General features: G+C 45.1%; 1 protein-coding gene across 6 annotated transcripts in view; it reads left to right on the top strand.

Moving 5' to 3' along the window:
- Nucleotides 1-21,882, top strand: part of CELF2 (CUGBP Elav-like family member 2) — a 528,392-nt gene that overhangs the window by 338,344 nt on the left and 168,166 nt on the right. For all 6 annotated transcript variants that reach the window (XM_059912093.1, XM_059912095.1, XM_059912097.1 and 3 more), the window contains one exon: nucleotides 21,289-21,485. In XM_059912093.1, coding sequence (XP_059768076.1) covers nucleotides 21,308-21,485 — 178 coding nt within the window. In that variant the 5' untranslated portion in view covers nucleotides 21,289-21,307. The remainder of the gene's footprint in view (nucleotides 1-21,288; nucleotides 21,486-21,882) is intronic.

Raw genomic sequence — 21,882 nt, 5'->3', positions numbered from 1 at the left:
AAATACGAAACAGAACAAATGTAAAACATTGCTGCCACTCCAGTCCTGTAATTGGTCCATAAATGAGTCTCCGGCATCTGTGTGGCAGAGATACTTTTATGTATCATTGAAAGAGCTGGCTGTGCTTCAGTTAGGTTTGCAAGGGCATCAGGATGCATAAGCGGCTCTGCAACACGTTTTGTGCTGACCAAGCAAATAGTGGCAAGTTGTACGTAGGACTCCCATGTTTGCAAACGCTGTTGCCTGGTGAGTGATTACATTTAATATGAGAATCAGGTGGAATTGTTCACCCAGAACCAGTTGGTGGGGTGGAAATATTAAAGGCTTGAATTGCTCGGGGAAATCTGTATTCTCAAATCAGTTACTGAAGGAGGGTGGGGATGCTGAGGCAGGAAGTAGAGAGAGGAAGTGAGCTGTGGGGAGATGCATGGTGACTGCAGAGAGAGGGTAGTAAACAGCGAACTCCCTTTAACCTAAAAGTGGAACAGCCACAGCTAAGCCAAGTAGAAGATCCAGGCAGGCCTCTATATAGTAAAAAGAAGTTGTTTATTTTTCTTTCTTCAGCATTTTTGTCGATATTAGTTAAGTTATACTGAGCATTCTGGGTGCTTGGGGTGTCATGGCTCTTATATACTGCTATTCACCTTGTATGAGAAACAGTTATTCCTTATTTATGCATTTTTCCATTTTCCAGATATTACTTAAAAAATCAAAGAACAATGAGAAGGCACCTACACTCTTTCCACGCGTGGTTTAACACTTAAAACAGCTCACTCAATCCTCACAACAGCACACGGGCCTCATTGCGTTCATTCTCTAGCTGAAGGACTTGGGTAACTTGCCCAGCTAGAAGGCTGCAGAGCTGGGATTTGAACTTGAGTCTGGCTATCATCAAACCCTTCCTCTTTTCCATTGATTACCTACCCTTCCTAGAAATGTTTTGTAGTATTTTATAGGCACTCAGGAAAACAATCAATTATGAATGAATGAATGATTCAGATAATGGCACCTTATTAAGTAGTGTTTTACATGCATTCATAGGGAGGAAACATTTTTGTTACAATCTGAACAAGGAACTTGGTTTGTTTTCCCTTTCCAATTTATTATTATCCCTTGTGTGGCCTGTGCATCTATCAGGCCACGAATGCATCCTTAGCCGGCCGAGGGAAACGAAGCACAGAGTGGATGGGAGAAGATGTCTGGCTCTGTGAACCACATTCCATTAGTCCCCGCCGGCCACGTGTTCATGTGCTCTGTCTGTCTCTGGATGGTTGCTCTTCACGTTCCTGAAGGAAGGAATCTTTCCTATCATTGACTAGGTCTTTTCAGGATTCTTTTCCTTCTGAGGCCAGAGGCACCTGATTCTCCATGTCAGTAGATAACTCATCTCCCTTTTACAGTCCACAGCCGCAACCCAAAGTGTCTTGATCCATGTAGTATTATCTTTTCCTGATCTCCCTGACATCGCTTAGGTGAAAAAAATAAAGTAAAGCAGTTTAGCAGCCAGCCCAAGGCCATGGCAATGAAGTCAGACCTAGATTGGATGTGTTTATTTAAAAGAAAAAGGTGGACCCAAAATGGTAAATGTAGCTTTACAAATTGGTATTCAGCTTTACAAAATGGTATTTCAGATTTATTAATGCCTTAATAAATGTTGCTAGAAGTCATTAGAGTTTAAGGTCAGTACCTGAACTAAGAGACAGATTACTGTATTCTAGTTGTTTATCCCATCCATCCCTCCCTCCATCCCTCCCTCCCTCCCTCCATCCATCCCTCCCTCCATCCATCCCTCCCTCCCTCCCTCCCTCCATCCATGCATCCACTGCTGATTCCTTGTATGCGCCAGGCTCATTGCTTAAGCACAGAGATGCTCTAGAGTGATGACCATAGGAATGAACAGGAGGTGATGGATTCAAGTGAAACGAATACTTGAGACTTTCAGGTTTTTGCTTTTGTGAAGGAATGATACCCTGGGGAGAGGAATCGCAACTTTTCATCTGCTCTTAGTGAGGAATCATCACGATGCCGACAGTAGTGGTACCGACAGAAAACTGTTGGCTGGCCAAGTCAGAAAGGTCGCAGTTTAGTTGATTGCTGAATGTTTAAAGAGCTCTCGTTTTGAGATTGTTAGCTTCAGAGGCAGAAGTAATTAAAAACCAATGCTACTTCCCTCCTTTTTTGTTTCTTTTAATATGATGGGCCCCAAGAGCTTCTGTAGTCATTAAAAAATAAAATGCTCATGCAAAGCTTGTCCCCATAAGCCTTTTTTGAGTGTGGCCCCCGTGCATACAAATCAGGATGTCTGTTAATTAAGTAGGGTAAGCCTGTTAGAACCATTGAGCTCGGTGTTTTGTAATCACATGGCAAGAAACACGAGGAAGTGCATTTCTCTTGTGTGGAGTGTCACTCTTAAGTTACAGAAACACATATAATCACTGTTTGCTGATTTTATTAGGAGGAAATTGCTCTGATTGTCCTTATCTCCATGGCATAGCTGGAGAGTTCAAGTTACTGCTTCACTTGAAAATTTATTTTTATGAACACCTGACCACAGTGCGTAAAACTGCCATGTAGAGTCATGCCCAGGTGTCACACGTGGGGAGATGTCCTTCCTCCCAGCCGGAGAGTGGTCATGGTGGCAACCCTAGTGGCTTCTTTTCCTGTCAAGAGCCACACATCAGAAGGACGATTGGCCTGACAGTGTCAGAAATAGTGTACAGATGTTAGGTTCAAATAAATTTTACATTAAAGGAGGACTAGAGCTTAGCACCATGGGAGCTGCCAAAAAACACCTGTTCTTGTTTATTTGCGTAAGTTAAGCAGCAGTGAGACTAGACCTGGTATGGCAAGGACTTGGTTTATTGAGAGACTCCGGTGCTTTTCCTAAATGTTCATTGAGATCCCTTGTATTAAAACTAATAGAGTGAAAGGTATTCCCACCATCCCCAAGTCGATAGTTTTAGCATCAAAGAGAACCCTGTACCGTGATGCGTTGTGCTTCATTCAGATTTTGCCAAAGGTGGTCCTGGAACTCATTTACACAACATAGAACAGATGGAGTTGCTTTTGCTGACTGGTTAGAATAGGCAAAGTGTAAATATTAGAAGATAATTTTGCCCAATCTGCTTCTTTCTCCTGTCTTTAACCAACAGAAATATAGGGCTGTAAATAATTGAAGCTGAGACTCATCTAGCAGAAGAGACATACGTGAATTTTAATAAGAGTCTAGGACAGTTGATACTTTGGCTGGGTGGCAAAATGGTACACTGTTGATATCTTGGGTCAGAATAACATTGTGTCCTTTCTAATTCCTGAGATGCTTGGCTTCCTAAAATGGCCATCTTTATTTAGATTAAGGACCCATTTAGAGTAGTTTTAATAACGTATGGTTTCATACATAAGTGATTCCATAATTTATTTCACCCTTATTCTCTGTCAGGGTTTTGAACGTTGGTGTTAATTAAGAAAAGGGAAAAAAGGCAATATCTCCCTCCAGTCAGTGAAGCCAGTTGCCCTTGCTGTTAGCGATTGTTGTCTCAAAAACAACCCCGAAAACAGCCCTAGTAACCTGTCAATAATGACCAGTTAGTGAGTCAAAAACTGGCTTAGTAAATCTTATCATTCCAGGTTCACAGGTGAACTGACTCCTAGCGAGAACCCATTTATCACGAGTGACCCATTGACCAGAGGGAATCTTCTGCTGATTTCCAGTCCCTCCCACCCACAGCTAAATTATTAACCTGCGTATTAAGGAGATCCCCTGCGTCTTCATTAGCTGGTGCAGTTTGACTTTCCCGCACAGCTGAACCCACAGATCTTGAGGTTTTAGGGCACCTAGATGAAAATGCCCCAAGAACAAATTCTTTCTATAAATACAGTACACATGAGGATGAGCCCCGTGGCCAGACGACGTGGGATTTCCAGACACAGTGTCTGAAATGAACACCAAGGGTTTGAACTTGCTCAGTGTGGCTTCAGGACACCTCTGGCGTTCCTATTATTTCTGGATCTTTCCATGCTCTGCACTCACAGTCCCTGTGTGAGGGGGTGGGACGTTGCCAAGCTGTCCACTGACTTCACGATGCTTTGGGTTGCTAATGAAACCTCTGTGTGGAAGCCTCAAAAACAAGCTGCTGTCACAGCATGTGTGGGGTCGTAGGTACGTAATTAGGAATTTTCCTCATCATCTTGCCCCCCCTCACCATGTGAATACCCTCCGTCCTAAGGTGTCCATTCACTCAGGTGTATACTGTCTAGTCAGCGGATTTCCAAACAATTGCCTTTCTGCTGTTCAGTATATTCACAATACTGTGGACACACGAAACCTCACACAGTTCTGTTTCCCAGGGGAAATGTGATTTCCAGAATTGGTACCATATGACCCAGGGAGGGGAGCTAAAATTGTTTTCAGAGCCATTTGGGTGGTGGTTTTTAATATTTTTGTATCTTCCTGCCCTTGATGCATTTTTGAGTTTCAGTATCTGTATAGTGTTTCTATTTCGTTGTTGGTTTCAGTAAGATAAGACATAAATCTTTCCAAGTAGTCTTGCTTTCCCTCATTCCGCCTTATAGAAACAAACCAACCAACAGATTGTGATTTTCTAAGTAAACATGAAGCTAAAAGCAAGATCCCAGGTATCACACCTTCCATGGTTGTCATCTTTATTGTTGGGCACCGTTACTAACTCCGTGCATGTTTCCAGCGTAGTAAAGTGTGTCCATTTTCACATGAACATGAACCCCATCATCCCAGGTCCTAGAGGAACTTACTGTCCCCCTTCTGCATTGTTGGAAAAGCTTCTTTTATGGTCATATTTTAATGATTCCATTGATAAAGGAATTCCTCTTCAATTTAATTGGATTTGATTGCCTTATGCCATTGTCTATAAAAACAAACATACAACCCTAGAATCTAAAAGATACTTTTAATACTTTTCAAATCATGGTTGCCTTGCAGATCAGCCAAAGCTGAGCTGCCTAAATGTAGTCAAACCTCTCAACATTCAACAACAAGAAGAAAAACCTAGGTAGCAATTTGTTTTCGGCTTTCAGTTCTGAACTCCCTTTTAAAGCTGTGCCACACTCGAATTATCATCTCCTATTTATTTCCCGCGTATATAACGTCCTTCTCCTCAAGGAGTCTATTTAGCAAATATTGTCAATTCTGGAAAATTATGATTGTAATTTTGGTTGCCCCAGTTTAGAGCTGTCATTTTAAAATTGAAGAACTATCGTAATATGCTTTGTGTTGTTGTTATTAAAGATAACAGTAATTATTTCAACAATTTAAAAATACCCACAATAATCATTGTAGGTGACTTTTCAACTTCTCTCTTTGACTCCCCAAGATCTTACAACAGTGATGTGAAGTTGTGAAAAGTTTTACCAGGGGAAAACGTAAATGAGGAGTCCTAATCATGAACCCTGACAGGGTAAGGATATTTAACTGATGAGACAAAGGCATGCTGTTTATAATCTGTTTCCATGACCACGGATGTTTCCTCACCCAGTTTTTAGTAACAGTATTAGGATTTGATTTACAACTGAAAAGTTTTCGATCTCAAGTCCCACAGTCAAAGTAGAGTTATTAAATTTAAACCTCATGACTTTTCCCGTATATCCCCTGGATTCAGAGGACCACTTTGGCCCTATTAAAGAATTATATTGCTAGTGTTTTGGGTTTTGTGTGCTTTTGAATTGTTTTTCCTTTCATATCTTTTCATATCATGGGTGGGACAACAGGGAAAGAAACCAGGGAGTATGAGAGTACGTCACAATATTATAGAGGTTTGTTGTTGTGGTTGATAGTTTTTGGCTTGTTTTGCATTATTTTGCCTTGAGGTAAGGATACATTAATTCCTTGCAGTGGAGTGAGGTAGAGAGGCTTCTGAGCTCTGGAATCCTGTATTAGCTTTACCACTCCTGCAGATGTACCGTGACAGATGCCTGGGGGACACTGTGTATGGGACCCCTGACTCAGAGAACCAGCTTGGCCACAAGAGAGCTGAAAGATCTTAGTGCCTTGTGAGCTAAGCTTTAACCTAAAGGGAGGCCTGAGGCTGTTTCTTCTGGACCAAACCCTGACTTGAATCCCTGGGTCTTCACATCCTCATGGTGAATTCAGTTAGGGAGGAAAGAACGTAGGGAAGCTCTTAGGAAACTCAGGATTGCCTTTCTTCTCAAAACCAGAGCATCTGGCTTAAGCCATTCCTGGATCTGCCATGCTAGATCTTGCAAAGCTGGGAATGGGGGGCAGCCCTAGGGCCTTCGGCACCAGCCATGTGGAGTTAAGGGAGCATTCCAAAGAGAAAAAGCAACCCTCTCTGGGGAAACAAGCACTTGTAGCTTCTTCAAAAGCTGCACCAAAAGTTCCTACCCTAGCACTATGGTCTAGTTATATCCTAGACCTTGGGTTTGACACCATTAATTTCCCTCCTGAAGAGAGGAGCTAGGAGAAGGGAGAGGAGTTACGAGTGGTTAAGGAGCGTGCTATGGAGTGAATGTTTCTCCACCAAAATTCATACGTTGAAACCTATTGCCCAAGGCAGTGTTATTAAGTGGATGGGGCCTTTGGGGGGTGATGAGGTTATGAGGGTGGATCCCCCATGATGGAATTAGTGCCCTTATAGAAGAGACCCCAGAGAGCTCCCTCACCCCTTCCACCATGTGAGGCCAGAGGGAGAAGCGGCCATCTAGGAACTAGGAAGCAGGCTCTCATCACACTCCGAATCTGCCAGTACTTTTATCTTGGACTTCCAGCCTCCAGAACCGTGAAAAATAAATGTCTGGTGTTTATAAACCACCCACTATGTTGTATTTTTGTTATAGTGATCCAGACAAAGACAGGGTGGGTAGAAGAGGATTTCAGCAGCCAGCTGTTCCCAGTGCAGAGGTGTAGCAAAAAGCGTTGCCTCACCCCAGAAAAGCATAGTTGTGTAGTCACTTCAATAAGGACCAAACTTTGGACAGAAAAGAACATTGTGACACCTTATTCAAGACCTTGGATATTCGGTTGTATGAGCTACTAAACAATGAGAAATGTGAGGGCAGGGACAGTGTCTTACTCATCACTGTGTTCTGAGCACAGTGCCTGGCACTCGATGAACAGCGGTTCAATAAATGAACAAAAATATGGTGGAATGAATCAAATAATAATGGGCACTATGGCAGGGATTGTTCAGAGAGCATGAACTGTGAAGGAGAAGTTTATATGTACCGGTCTTTCTTGTGTCTTCCTGGAAAGACTTTGATTTGCAGAATTGTTACCCTTTTAACTTTTCAAGGTCCTTGAGGATGTTCATGAAGAAAACATACAACTTTTGTTCCATTCTTAAATCATCTTTTCCAAATAAAAGGAAACTTATTTTTCCTTCCGTTTCTTTTTATGGAATCTTACCTTGAACTGTGCTGTTGTTCACCATCTCACTGTATCAATCTGTGTACTCGGAATGCATCCAACTTACATAAATCCGTAGTCGTCCTTTTTTTGTGTGATCTGACAGATACTTCCTGGTAAAGTTTCAGTGGCACATGTTTGGCTGTAGACTAGTCAAGGATAGTGAATTCTAGCAATCCAATTATAGTTAAGCAGCAACCGAGGGAGGGGAGCCGGAGAGGGGGCTGCATCCATCCAGTTACCGTAAAGTTGGTTGTAACATACGTCTCTGAAGCTCACAGTCTGTCACCGTCAGACTTAGTGAGTTGAGCTCTTAGCTTCCAGAAACAAAAGGGATTACTTTAACCACATTATAAGAAAAAATTCTCTCCACTGCTGGATGAAGTAAGGCGTTTCTGGATGTCAGCTAAAGCATCATTGAGAGCCATGACTGGGGCCTCATCTTCCCAAGAAAGCAGTGGTTACTTTCTTTTTTCTTGTTCAAGTTGACCCACCAAACTTAAGCCACTCCAGAGGGGTCTCTCCCCGCTCTCTCTTAAATGTAGATAGATCGATATTTAATTTTTAATATTCTCTCCCAGGTTTTTTGACAGGTTATACATATGCTAATAGAAATAAGCTTATTATTTGAAGCGCGGAGCTGCTTGTCACCGAAGCTTCGTTAACACTGTTATCACTGCCTGACATTTATCTTATAATTTTCTAGAGCTGACTGTTGTGTCTCCATGGAAACCCAAATTGCAATTGAAACAAGTACGATAATAAAGGCATCCGCCGAGATTGACAGCAAGCAGAGCCTGGTTACGTTTTGTGATGGTTCCTTCAGTAGCTACAGCTCGAGATAGAGATTCTGCACTTGGGGCGTTGAGAATTCACTCTCCCGAGTCCCGTGTCCCACCTGGTTCCGCGTAGACGGGCAAGTTTAACGTGACCTCCCTGGTTCTCGTGTTAGTAATTAAGTCGCTCATTTTGACTGTCATCCTCTCAAGGCGTTATGAATATTAGATGTAATATTAACCGTGATCCTCTTTGGATCCAAGAGGAAATTCTTGCTGGATGCTTTTGACACTGTGCAGTGTTGGCCAGGCCTTACGCTGGCACCTTGTGGTGCCCGAATGGATCACTTTCTGGACACGGGGGCAACGCCAGCTTTGTGTCATGTTTTCCCCCTTGATATCGAGGAACCTGTGCTCTTTTCAGTTCATGACTTCCCATCAGTTTGGTTGGTGCTTCAAAGCAAGGAGTCATGGAACTGGAGTAGGTCCAGAGTGAATTAATCTGAAATTAATTTGATTCTGAAAGACTCCATCTGGCTGTGTTTGGGAGAGCCAGTTAGACAGATATATAAACAAGTGATCATCTGTATTCATTGTGCCAGATGTAGTGTCAAAAAATGAAGAAATGGCTTTTAAAAAAAATCAGCTATGGGGAATTCTGGTATGATGATATTCAGCCTCGTGGAATAACAGCCTTTATAATTTTGCACATAATCCTATTTCTATTCTTATTTGTTTAGGGGGTTAGAGCTGATGGTGTGTTTTTTTAGGGAATAAGCAAATTAAATGTCAAAGCCTATTTTAATTGGTGATTTAAGACGCTAAATGGAATTGATGACATGCTGAGAGAGAGAGAGAGAAGGCCTATAGATTTCCGAATCAGAATGTGGTGTTTGGTATTGATTTCATCTTAAGAAGTGATTTAGAGATTTAAAAACTAGCAAAGTGGAATGTCATTTGGACTTTGTCTTTTGAAATGGAGTTTTGTAGCATGACAAGCCAGCATGTTTGTCTCATAGAGAAACACACAAAGAGCTGACATGCATACAATTCTGGAGGTCATCTTCGAGTAATTACACAAACTTGGCAAAGTTCTTTTTCCATTGCTTTAAGCAGACTATCAGAGAGGCACATGTTTTGGATTGCTATCTAGGAATTTAGTGCAATCCCTCTAAAACCTGTCATCACCTTTTCTTATGTTGGGACAGAAAGATCTAAAAAATTCATGGTTAGTCCCGTGAATGATAACACAATCATCTATTACATGGGCCCTTTATTTCTCATTTTCAGACCTCAAGCATCATGTTCTGTGATGTCTTGAAGAGGAAGAATTAAAGTTGGCTGCTTGATCAGGGAACAAACATAATTTACTTTGGAAAAACCAACTCCCACAAGAGAAACGACTCATCTCTGCCCCAGTCCTCACCCACCTCTCTCACTTCTCCCAGCCAAAAAACAGGCAAATAAAAATCGAGCAGAACACTTAATAAAAATTAATACCCCCCCCCAAAAGTCGAAGCATCTCAGCAAAATCAGTTGCTGCATGTGACGACAGCAAATTAGATGGTCCACAAATTTTGAGTTTTGATGCTCACAGCCGTGTTAAAATGAGAAAGTAAAATCTCAGCTACCTGGAGCCCCCCCAGGGAGGGGAGTCAGTCTGATTAGCTAAGTTTGTAGTAGAGTTGAAAGCTTATCTTTAAAGGCAGTGATTTTCTTTGTTCTTACTTGGAAGGAATTCTTCCTAACAATAAATTATATATTTCCTTGTGTTCTTAAACAGAATTTGTTGAGCATAATGTGACCCTGTAGATGAGACATGATAGTCGTTACACAAATTAATTATTCTGCTGGGCGGCTGTCCTTGGGAACTCCTGGAGAATGTAAGTCAGCCCCAGCTACCTACCAACATAAAACAAGAAATCTTTGAGTAAAGGATTGGGAAGCTCCCCCAAAGGGCTTAAGGGGCATAAACATCAGGCCAGAAACTTTGTGAAATACGTTTTGACTGCTCTGGTGTCCTTTTTTTCAAAAAAAACTTTCATTATTTTTGTTTTCTTTTTGGCCACGCCGCGCAGCATGCGGGATCTTAGACCCACTCCCCGTGCATTGGAAGCACCGAGTCTTAACCACTGGACCACCAGGGAGGTCCTACTGTCCTTTTTTTTTCTTTTTTTCGGTATTCTGTTTTTGGCATTTCACAATCATGAGTTGAAGGCATTATCAGAAAAAAAGAAGTACATCTGAACCTCATAAATGGCAAGTGCACAGAAATACACATCTTTGTTCACAAATGGATTCTGTTTTCTGATCTAAACTACGGTCATTAATATGACATAGTTAGTTCTTATTAACTGTCAGCTTTTGATTTTCCAGATCAGTGGAAGGAAACAGCAGCATTACTGATCTCCTCTGCATTTATCTTCCAACCTTCTACTGCTGGCTGCATCCCTGAGGCTGGCATTCAGTTTAAGTTGTATTCCTTGATTACACATCATTTATGACTGAGGAAGGTAGGCCAGAGGCAGGTTGAGGAAAGAGCAGCCTGAGATTAAATTTTGCCATTGATAAATGATGAAATGAATAATGAATGGACAGATGATCAATATTTAACGGAAGGATAGATAGAGTTCTGAATACGAGGCCAGCACAAAGGTCAGTGAAATCTTGGTCCTTTAGTCCAAAGTAGGAGAGCCCCCTGAACGGTTTTGCAATGATTTTATCATCAGAATAGTCAGAGTTAGGACAGTGCCTGCACCAGGACAAGTGGACCCAGTGGGCATTTCAGGGAAAACTGGCCTGACTCAGTAACTCGTTGGTTATAGGTGTATTGACCCCCAGATTCAATACAACAGTTCCAGACGGGATAACGTGGTTCTTTATGATCGTAGTGTTGAATTGTGTAGTGTGTGATTTAATGTTGACAACTTTTAAGACTTCTCGCTGTATTAAATCTATTCATTCAGAAAATATGCGTTGTTGTTGTACTGAGACTGAATTCAAGGCACCGTGCTGGCCTTCTCTGAACGCCTTATTTAGAATTGTGCCCTGGCACCTAACCCTTCCCATCTCCCTTTCCTGCTTTATTTTTTCTCCATTGAAATGATCTCTTTCTAATCTCTTAGAAGATTTACTTAGTTTGCTCGTTTTATGCCTCGCTCTAGAATAGCAACTCCATGAAGGCAGCTTTACCTGATTTGATTCAGTGTTTTATCCCCAGCACCTTGAATGATGCCTGAATGGTGGGGTCACTTCAGAAATGCGTATTGAGGGAATGATTAAGACATCCCTGTCCTCAGGAATTTCACAGTCTCACCATGTGCCGAACTGGGGGCTCAGTTAATGACAGTTTCCGTAGGTTCAACAGCCAGAGAAGGGGTGGGGTGCAGGCCAGCAATCACTCTGTTGTGTGCGTGTTCTGTGCAAGACATTATTCCTGGTCGTGGATCTGGGGTGGAGCAGGGGGCAGTTTGAGGCAGTAAGAAAAACAGGGAAGTTGACCGTGAAACCCAGCTGGAGGAAAGGGAGACGGGAAGAGGTTATTTGTAAAGGTGCTGAGATCCAGGTGGCACCACAGCCTTCTGCCAGCTGTCGCTGGAGAGGGTCAGGTGGGAGGGTTGATCAGACGAGACCAAGGAGAGTGAGTGAGTGACAGGAATGCTGGAGGGGGGTGACCACAGAGGAGTTAGTCCAGAGGCCAGGGTGAAAAGCGGAGCTGGAAGGGCTTCATGGACGGAATGGGCGTCCAGCTGATGGCCTTGGGAGCAGAGGTGGGACCCTGGGCTGTCCCCCGAGCTCAAGGGTCAGCAGTGCGGGTGACGGCCATCCAGCCATGGGTCTGCGTGGCACTCTCTCCAGGTGGCTCACGTCCCCTGTCTCGAATGTATGCTCCGCGGGATGGGAGACACCTGTGGCCACTTTCTCTCCAGGCCCAGCTTCCTTGCTGCGGTGGTTTTCATTCAGTCTCACTGCCAGCTCAGGGATAGCTTATCATCCTGTGGCTCTGATTATTGCAGATTCCATTGGCAAATTGGACCACGAGGATGTAGCGTGGTTCACGATGCTGAATGTCTGTCCCTGTGGCCAGATGAATCCCTTCTGGCTGGCTGACGGCGGGCCCGTGTATACTGCTCTCTTCTGGGCCTTAGTGTTCTGTGGTTTGATTCTATATTGTACATACGGCTGACTCTGATCAGTGGCTACTAGTGGCTTAAGGGCATAAATTACATATGTTTCAACTCTCTCTCCTTCAAACCCAGCACCGTGGGACTTCCCTGGTGGCACAGTGGTTAAGAATCCGCCTGCCAATTCAGGGGACACGGGTTCGAGCCCTAGTCCAGGAAGATCCCACATGCTGTGGAGCGAGTAAGCCCGTGCGCCACAACTACTGAGCCTGCCCTCTAGAGCCCATGAGCCACAACTACTGAGCCCACATGCTGCAACTACTGAAGCCCATGTGCCTAGAGCCCGTGCTCCGCAACAAGAGAAGCCACTGCAATGAGAAGGCCACGCACCACAATGAAGAGTAGCCCCCGCTCGCCGCAACTAGAGAAAGCCCGCACGCAGCAACGAAGACCCAACGCAGCTCCCCCCCAAAAATAATAATAATAATAAATTAAATTTAAAAATCTTAAAAAAAAACCCAGCACCGTGCCTGACAAAAGGCAGGTCCTCAGTACCTGAGTAAGAAACGGGCTTTGTGTGCAAATAACCCTTGGGGGCGGGGCGGGGGCAGGAGTAGGGGTTGAAATCCCACAAAGGTGAACCATCCACTTTCACTACCAGTATTTCTTCAGTGGATGGAGAGTGTTGTGAATCCGCCCTGATTGCTTTCTTTCTCTTGCATAAGTAGGTCGAGGCAAAATATTGTAGCCAGCGGTAGAAGCAGGAGTTATTTGCCTTGAAAAGCACAGTTGCTAAAGCCCAGGTGCAGGGTACCAGGAGCTGTGTTGTCACTCTCAACATACATCCCTCGTTTTCATCACTCGCTGCCGGAACGTGAATAGGGGAGAGACATTTTAGGTAAAAATTAGTGTTCGGTTTGGGAAGTTTGGACCACTATTGAGTTGTCCCTCACACCCGTCTTCATTTCATAATGATTCATGGGTTCAGTTACTTAACGGAGGCCAAGCCAGTGTCTTCTCCGTCATCCAGAAGGGCCAGTTGCAAGTGCTTGCCCAAGCAAACTGGTGAATTCTGCAGCATTTAGTGGTGGGCAGGAGAATCAGCCTGGGGGCACCTAGAAGGGGTGTGCGCCCCGAGCGAGTGCACCCCCTCCCTGGCCACAGTTGACTCATCTGTGCAGTGGGGGCAGGAGCGCTGACCTCAGCCCTCGGAGTGGGAGGATTAATTAACGTGTGCTCCAGCAGCACTTGGAAAAGGTGAAGCCTGATACAAATCTGTGTGATGATTATTTCCCTGTTGCCATTTCTAAAAGCTCATCTAAAGAACTCTCCCGTACAAATACCTTCTGCTCTGCAGTCCACGGGACTATTTCTGATAAATCACAGAAGGAAATGAGTTCCCTGGGCGGGGGCTGTCCGGAGCTGATGCCTGACTGCCTTCCCAGCGAGGGCTGTGTGTGTCCAGCCTTCAGGTACCCCCTGGATGCCTCCACGTTGACTTCTTTGGGGGGGGTTTCTAGCTTTCTGCTTTTTACTCGCAGTCAAGTTGAGATAAGCTAATAAGGTTTCCCCTCTACTTGGTGAGTCCAGACACCCGTGTTGTGAGGCCTTTTCTGCAGGAATGAATTCCTACGAATCAGGGCTACATTTTACCCCGGTAATCGAATGGATAACTTTTAGACCTGCATCCAAATGCAATCCTGCGTTAACTTCAGCCGTCCAGTGGAATGCCCGTCACAAATGTGTGCTTTCCTAGTCATCTGTGAATGAAATAGATGTGCTATCCATTCTTAATAAATTCTATTTCTTTTCAAATTTTGTCAAAGCCCAGGGATGAAGATGTTACATGTGTGCGTACTTACAGGAAACTTGAACTTTTCTTCAGAGGAGCACAAACTAATTTATTTACAACTTGACCATTTGGAGAAAGGCTTTGCCTCCTTCAGCAACTTAGGGTATTATTTGATCCATTTAATCTTCTGTGAATTCACCAGCTGATCTGCAGAAGTCTCACCTCCAAGTTTGAGGGCCCCGTCCTGTTACCATTCTATAACTGGTGGAGACATGACTCACAAAACTTTGGCTGCATGTGAGAAGTTATATCCATACCTTCCAGGTAAATACAGGAATGGCCTTGGTTTCATCATCTGATTGCTGAGTAAACTGATATCCGGAGAGTTTTGTTAGGTCTACCAGAATCTAACACCAGGATCCCGCCGATGGAGATGCACCTGTATCGGTGCAGTGCAGAGGTGCCGTGTTGAAAGGCAGGCACAGGAGATAGAGGTGTTCTTCATGGTGACCCCGAAGTGGTGTGTTTTCAAAGGGAGCTGCAGTTCCCAGAGCTCGAGGTTGGATGACAGCCAGTGCCTCTTCTTAAATGGAGAGGGTTAGGTTTAGAGTAGAAGGTTGCAGCTCCGGAGCAGGGCCCCTCTCTGATCCCCAGAGAGTAGTGGAGGGACAAAGAGCTGATGCTGTAGCCCTCGCACCACGTTGCCAATCGTCAAGGAGAGAATTCTGTTCTTAAATAGTAAGCAACAACAACAGGGACAGTGTAGAAGGCTGTTAACGTTACTGAATTTCACACCATCCCGCTGCCCGCCCCCAGGCCCATCGCCAGGTTCTTCCTGCTTGTGCCTCACGCAGCTCAGCCTTGGAGAGTTTCCTGCGATCGCCACACAAGCCTGTTTCTTCATGGGCTATTACTTAAGTACACGGGATATTAAAAAATGGTCCCCGGACCCTTTGAAAGAGTGGCCTGTCTGCTGACTGCAGTTAAGATGCTGGAAAGAATTGGCGCAAACTGAGAGAGGGGCTGCTCCGGCAGCAGCCCTGAGCGACCAGCCACTCAGCCACTCACAGAATTAGAGGAACTAACAACCAGATGGGAACTGTTGAGTCTCTTTGTTTTACAAGTGAGGAAACTGAGGTACAGAGTGATTACATGATTAGCCTGGGATCCCACATTTAATTTAATGCTGAGCCAAGACGAGAACCCAGGCCAGCCAGCCCACTGCCCACTGACTAGCTCTCGGCTGACTCAAGCGTTGGTGTCATTTTCCTGGCCCTTCATTTCTATTTTCCCAAAACAACTATCTGATGAAATGTTCTGGTAAATCTCAACTCCTATTTGTCTTTAAAACAGACAAACAAACAAAAAACACTACTTACATTTGCATTTAGAGCTATTTAAGTTTAAATTAATTAAAGTAAAATAAAACTTAAAATTCTGTCTCTCAGTTGCCCTAACTTCATTTCGAGTGTGTAGTAGCCACATATAACTTGTGGCTACCATGTTGGTTTGCGCAGGTTATAGAACATTCCCACTATTGCACACAGTTGGCAGTACTGATGCAGGGTATTCCAAGGACCAAAGTAAGATGGATTAAAAAAGTATGGGAGTAATAAGATTATTGGTAACTACCAAGGAGATTAGCTATCTTTTATTCAAAATTTTTGCAAGACAAGGCATCTTTTTGTGTTGTTTTCAGGTTTGTATATCTTCTGAAGGTGGCATTTTATGTCCTTTTTTTTCAACTTTTATAAAATTACTTGTAGCCACTTGGCATTTCTCATACCCATTTTGTAAGTTTGGTATTCTTCCTTTTGTATAGATAAGGGAGATGGAGTTGTAATGCAGAAGGTTGCTGTCCAATGAGCAAGATAGAAGAATAGAAGTATCAATTCTTTTGTTTGCATTCTCCAAAAAGAAACCTGCATTCACTGGACCTCGTAAAAGCTTGTGTCCTGGAAATAATAACAATAATAAGAATACATTGAATCAATTACTGTAATTTCTGGAACATTTTGCTGCTTAGAGGAACCTCAGAAGATTTTGCATATCCTCTGTTGGTCTAGTTCTCTTTACTCGAAAATAGAGTAGGGAAGTAGGTCAGTGCCAGTGCTGAAAGCAAAGAGTAAGCACCATCATTTTTCTCCCCCAACATCATTATATTTTCGTCTTGGCTCTGAGACTAATACCACCAGTGCCCGCTGGCTTAGTGCTCTCTAACTCGTGGTCCAATTCCATATGGCATCTGTCCTGGAGGAGCCTGATAGTTGGCACTTTGCCAAGAGCAAAAGCGGAATTGGCGTCCAGGATAGTATTGTAGTTTGTAGGTGAGGTGCCAGCAGAGAGGTATGGCTTGTGTCTCGGGCCTGCCAATGGCCACTGAGTCCAAGGGAAACATCACCCTAGAGAAACCCAGTTCATGGAATATTAAGCAGTAACCATTGGCCTTTATTTCATACTGTGTCCAGATTCTGCAGACACTTCTTCTTAGGGGTGTGACATGGAGAAAGTCACTTTACTTCTGTGAATCTCGATTGCTTCATTTCCAAAACGGGGATAATAATTTCGTCTTCTTGGAGCTGTTGTGATGCCGTGTGTCCTGTACCTGGCAAAGTTTTCTGGCAAAGAGTAGGCTCTCAATAAATATTTGAATTTGAACCTAATTCCTGCACTGTCCTGGAGGCTGTGCGGGGAGGGGAGCTAGTCTAATTTTCTAAGCCCGAGATCAGATTCCAGTAAATAGAAGATCTTACTGAGAGTTTTACTGAGAGTTAGGGTATCTATTCCCATAATTACGCCTCTGTGTAGATCGAATTGGTTTGCTGTGGCCTCTGGCAAGTACCTCGAAAGGTTTAACTGTTAGACACATGATTTCTGGCTTCCTTAGAAGTGTCAGCACTTGCAGCCCCATGAGGACAAAAGAAGTCAGTAAGTCTCTGGTAGAAATGAGTATCAGCTGGGAAGAAAGTTGGGAGTCCAAAGAAGGAGGAGCTCTCACACATTAGAACAAAGTTACCCAGGCTGCTGCAATACCGTCAGCATCCAGGGCATGGGATTCAGCAGCACAGGGGTCATCAATGGGGTAGGACCATTGATGCTTTGATCTGGAAGATGTGCTATTGTTGTTGTTTATTTGGCTGTACCGGGTCTTTGTTGTGGCATGCAGGCTCTTTTAGTTGCAGCATGCGGGATGATCTAGTTCCCTGACCAGGGATCAAACCCTGGCCCCCTGCATTGGGAGCGTGGAATCTTAACCACTGGACCACCAGGGAAGTCCCAGATGTGTTATTTTGAATTTGTGTAACAACTAGACATAGTTGGATTTACTTAAGGGACTGCATGCTCTTAGCATTTGATGCAAATCTTTGGAACATTTGTTTGCAAAATGGGCAGGTATTTGGGAAAGGAGGCAGATATGTATGAGAGGTGCTCATCGATGTGATCTGGTGGGAACAGAGAGGGAGGCGGTCAGTGGAGATGGAGACACGTTATATGATTATGGAGAAAATGTGGGTTGTAAGGTAGCCTTCACGGACTCTTAAGTTCAGTACTTTGCACCCTAATTCCAACACACAAAAAGGAAAGATGCGTATATGTGTTCCTAATAGTGACGCCTGTTACTTGGCAGTGTGATTCCAGGGAACCAGCAGGCCTTGCTCTTGGCCTTGACTTCTCATAGATTTACCATAAGCTGTTCACTCTCAGCCCAAAGCAGACCTGATACAATACGTGGCCACATGATGGTTTAGAAATGTTCCGTGCTCTGGAGCCCATTGGGTCCAGGTTCGAATTCTACTTCTACAATGTATAAGCCGGTAATCTTAGAAAAGGAATTTATTGGGCTTCCCTGGTGGCGCAGTGGTTGAGAATCTGCCTGCCAATGCAGGGGACGCGGGTTCGAGCCCTGGTCTGGGAAGATCCCACATGCCACGGAGCAACTCGGCCCGTGAGCCACAATTACTGAGCCTGCACGTCTGGAGCCTGTGCTCGTCAACAAGAGGCCGCGATAGTGAGAGGCCCGCGCACCGCGATGAAGAGTGGCCCCCGCACCGCAATGAAGAGTGGCCCCCGCTTGCCACAACTAGAGAAAGCCCTCGCACAGAAACGAAGACCCAACAAAGCCATACATACATACATACATACATACATACATAAAAAGAATGTAAGCAGACAAGAATAACATTAAAAAAATAAAAAATAAAAAAATTAAAAAAAAAGAAAAGGAATTTATTTATTAGACGTTTGCATCTGGAAAATAATACTTTCTCACAGAGATGTGATAAGGATTAGAAATAATGTATGTAAAGCACCTAGCATGGTATCTGGCATATAAGTGCTCACTGAAAGATGCCTATTATTATTATTACTTAGGATATGAATTGTGTTTGAGTCCATACTATGAAAAAATTTGGATTGAAAAGTAGAGTTGTGATAGTCACTCATTTGTAGTGCATCACAAGTGCACAGAAAAGATGAACAGCGGAAGCAGCTAACACTTATTGGACACTTCCCCGGGGCCACGTCCTGTACAAAGCACATGACTATATGAGGTGGAGCCCGTTTGTTACCATTTTACAGATGAAGAGTCTGAGGCCCAGGGCGGCACAGTTAGGAAGTGGTAGTGCCAGGATTCAGACCCTCAGCCCCAACACTGCTCTGCCTCAGGGTACAAGAGATCTAAAGGCACCTGTGAAGGATGGCTGCGGGGGGGTGGGGGGGGGCAGGGATTATAAACACATACTCACCAACATAAGGACCAAAGGGCGTAAACCCTCTTTGCAGCGCCCCTTCCTTTATGCACCTCGGTGAGTGTGTGTTTTTTGAGAAAGTAAAAATGGCCCCTCATTTGGAGACCCATGAATGCTTGCTCTAGATATTTGGACCATTGTGCTGCTGCCTGACGCCTCCGTTGTATGAACCGTGCTTTGTGCAGGCGAGATGCAGGAGCCCCATTTTTTGAACTTCCGCTCTCTGTTAGCTGGGACCTGTGGCAACGCCTTCCTCTTTTCATTCTAGCTGCTTGTCAACAGCGGTAACCACAAGCCCTTCCTGTCCCAGAAATAAGTCTTGCCACACTGTCAGCGAGCTGTGAATGCTACATTCTGTTCCGCGTGGGCCTTTGCCACCTCCACCCTGCCCGAGCCGGCTCCACGGGGTTAAAGTGTTTATTGAATTCCCAGAGGGCGATTTGAAAAGCAGTAGAGGTGCACAGGAACAAGATAAATGCTCGCACTCTAATCTAAGCAGGCATTGCGTTACACCTAAGTTGTTGAAGGAAGATTTTGTGCTCAGCATTGTATTCGGCAGAACATTTTTTATAACAATAAGGTTGATTCGAGAAAGCTCTGAAAGTGCTTCAAGTTAGTCTGATTGTTTATCTCAAGGATAAAAAAACAGAGTGGTAAATTGGGGAATAAGAAGTAGAAATTGAAGCCAGGACCTAGTGAAGAGTATTTGCCATCATTTTCCTCTTGGGATAAAATTGAATTCAGGATTTCTCCTTTCCATAGGTTTTATTGTTTGTTTGTTAGCCATCAGTGTCTTACCCGCCCCCCCCCCCCACCAAGGGCTCAGAACTAGCCTAGTTTCACAGAAAATTTAAGGTGCTCTGATGGGTTTTGATTGAAATAAGGAAGCCTGCTTAAGATCTTTGAAAACCTTCTTGCTGTTACCTGAGACTACAGTGAAGTGACCATTTGCAGTGAAGTTTTAGTCCGTGGGGCCCTTTCTTTCTGCCTTCTGGGCTGGAGGCTGGGGGTTGAGGGACAGTCGTGGACAAGGCTGTGTAGGTTCTACGTCTGCTGTGTTTAAGTGCATTTTACTGTATTTTCACAGGCTGGGAATCAAGAGCACGGTACTGCAGATGAATGCTGCTTAAGGCATTCAGCCTTTCGCCGGGCAGAGTAGGTGGGTTTAGGGTGCATTAGTCGGCGGGGTACGTGGGGGAGACAGAGGGTATGTGGTTTTGCTTTACTATGTACTGCAGCTCAAATGAGGGGGGGGCGGAATCCAAGTAAAACATAAATACTTCATCATCCTTTTACATGATGGTGACTGGAATTGCACGTTCTAAACAAGCATTGTCTCTTTCAAATAAGGGTTTCGGGAAACAGCGTTAAGGAGGATTGATATGTAAAAGCTTATGGTCTTGCTCTTTGTATCCGCCCCAAATATTTACTGAAGCTAGGAGAAGAAAAGGCAGACTTTTCTCTCCCAAACGTTTCTCTCCCAAACGTGTGGCTCCTCTTTTCTCTCCCAAACGTGTGGTTGTTTAGAACTCAAGTGCAACATCTGGATGTCAGATATACGGAGAGCAATTTACGGAGTGTGAAAGATTTGAAGTATTCAGTGTCCTTTAGCGGGAACTCAACTTTCTGGGACTGCTTTTTTTTTTTTTTTTTTCCTCCCGGCACAAAGCAGGCAATTCTGAGATCGCCTTTGCCTCTCTGAATTAAACCCTTTGTGCCCGGGTCCCATAAACAACGTGCTTTTTAAATGGGAGCCCCCTCCCCGCCCGGGCCCTTTTCTCCAGCGTGGGCAGCCAATCGGCTGCACCCAGCCGCATTGCTGGAGCACTTTCCCTTCTGAGCAGCAACAACGTACTAATCTGATGCACACATGGCTGCGTCGCGCGCTCTGCAAATTCATCCCCAGCGTCTTGCATTAGTCATCTGACGGGCTGCCGAGTGTTTCATTTTCTTTTCCTGTGACTTTATTATTACCACCTCTCTCCTCTCTTCCAAAAACCTCCCAAAAGGGGTGGAAGGGTGGGAAAGGCAGCGGAAATCCAGCCCCGCCTTTCTTTCCACGGGAGAGCCAGTGTGGGGCTGATAACGCTCTGGATGCTTGATGGCAGCCTAGCCAAGCGAGACCTGCTCGTAACTTGCAGCTGCCTCCCGAGCCGGGTTTCAAGATGTCCACGCCCCGGGTGACAGCCGGCAGGGCGCCGCCCGGGGTCGGGCGGCGATACTGAACAAGCAGCCTGCAGTGAGAGCTCTCGCCGCTGCCGCCGAGGAGCAACCTAATGGTGCCTGTGCTTTGTTTTAGTTCATCACGTTTCCACGACTCATTAGGCACTTTGCCCCGTGCTCCTCTTCCTCCTCCTTCCGCCTCCCCGCCCCCACCCCCACCCCCGATTTTCTGTCTTCCTGTCCCTCACCCTGCAGCCCTAACTCTGGCTCCCGCTTCCCTCTTTGACAGTAACGGCACAGCCAACAAGATGAACGGCGCTTTGGATCACTCAGACCAACCAGACCCAGATGCCATTAAGATGTTTGTCGGACAGATCCCCCGGTCCTGGTCGGAAAAGGAGCTGAAAGAACTTTTTGAGCCTTACGGAGCTGTCTACCAGATCAACGTCCTCCGGGACCGGAGTCAGAACCCTCCCCAGAGTAAAGGTACAGATAGTGGGGCGCGCGCGCGCGGTCAGGGGCGCGCAGGGCGCCTGGGCGTCCCGGGAATCGCGGGAGGGAGGAGGGCGAGGGAGAGCCGCTAGCTACCCCAGTGCCCCGCGGCCAGCCGGGCTCCTCCCCGCGACCCCCGCCCGCCTGCTTCCCGGACAGGTGGACCAGACGGTCTGGGATGCGGGGAGGGAGAAGCCGAGCGGGGGCGGCGCGGCCGCGCCTCCGTCCAGGCGCGTGATTCCTCCCTGAGGTCACTTTCTAGGCAGTGGCTTGCCTCTCTGAGGAACAGAGCTCTTTCTACCCCTACCTTTCTGTTACTGCCCATGTAATTACAGCTGCATTTCACTTTTCCATAGGCTGTGGGGATCTTGAAGTACCTTATAAACAGTGA

Source organism: Balaenoptera ricei, chromosome 2 (genome assembly GCF_028023285.1).
Source record: "Balaenoptera ricei isolate mBalRic1 chromosome 2, mBalRic1.hap2, whole genome shotgun sequence".
NCBI classification, from domain to species: Eukaryota; Metazoa; Chordata; class Mammalia; order Artiodactyla; family Balaenopteridae; genus Balaenoptera; species Balaenoptera ricei.
This window is presented reverse-complemented; position numbering and strand designations above follow the sequence as displayed.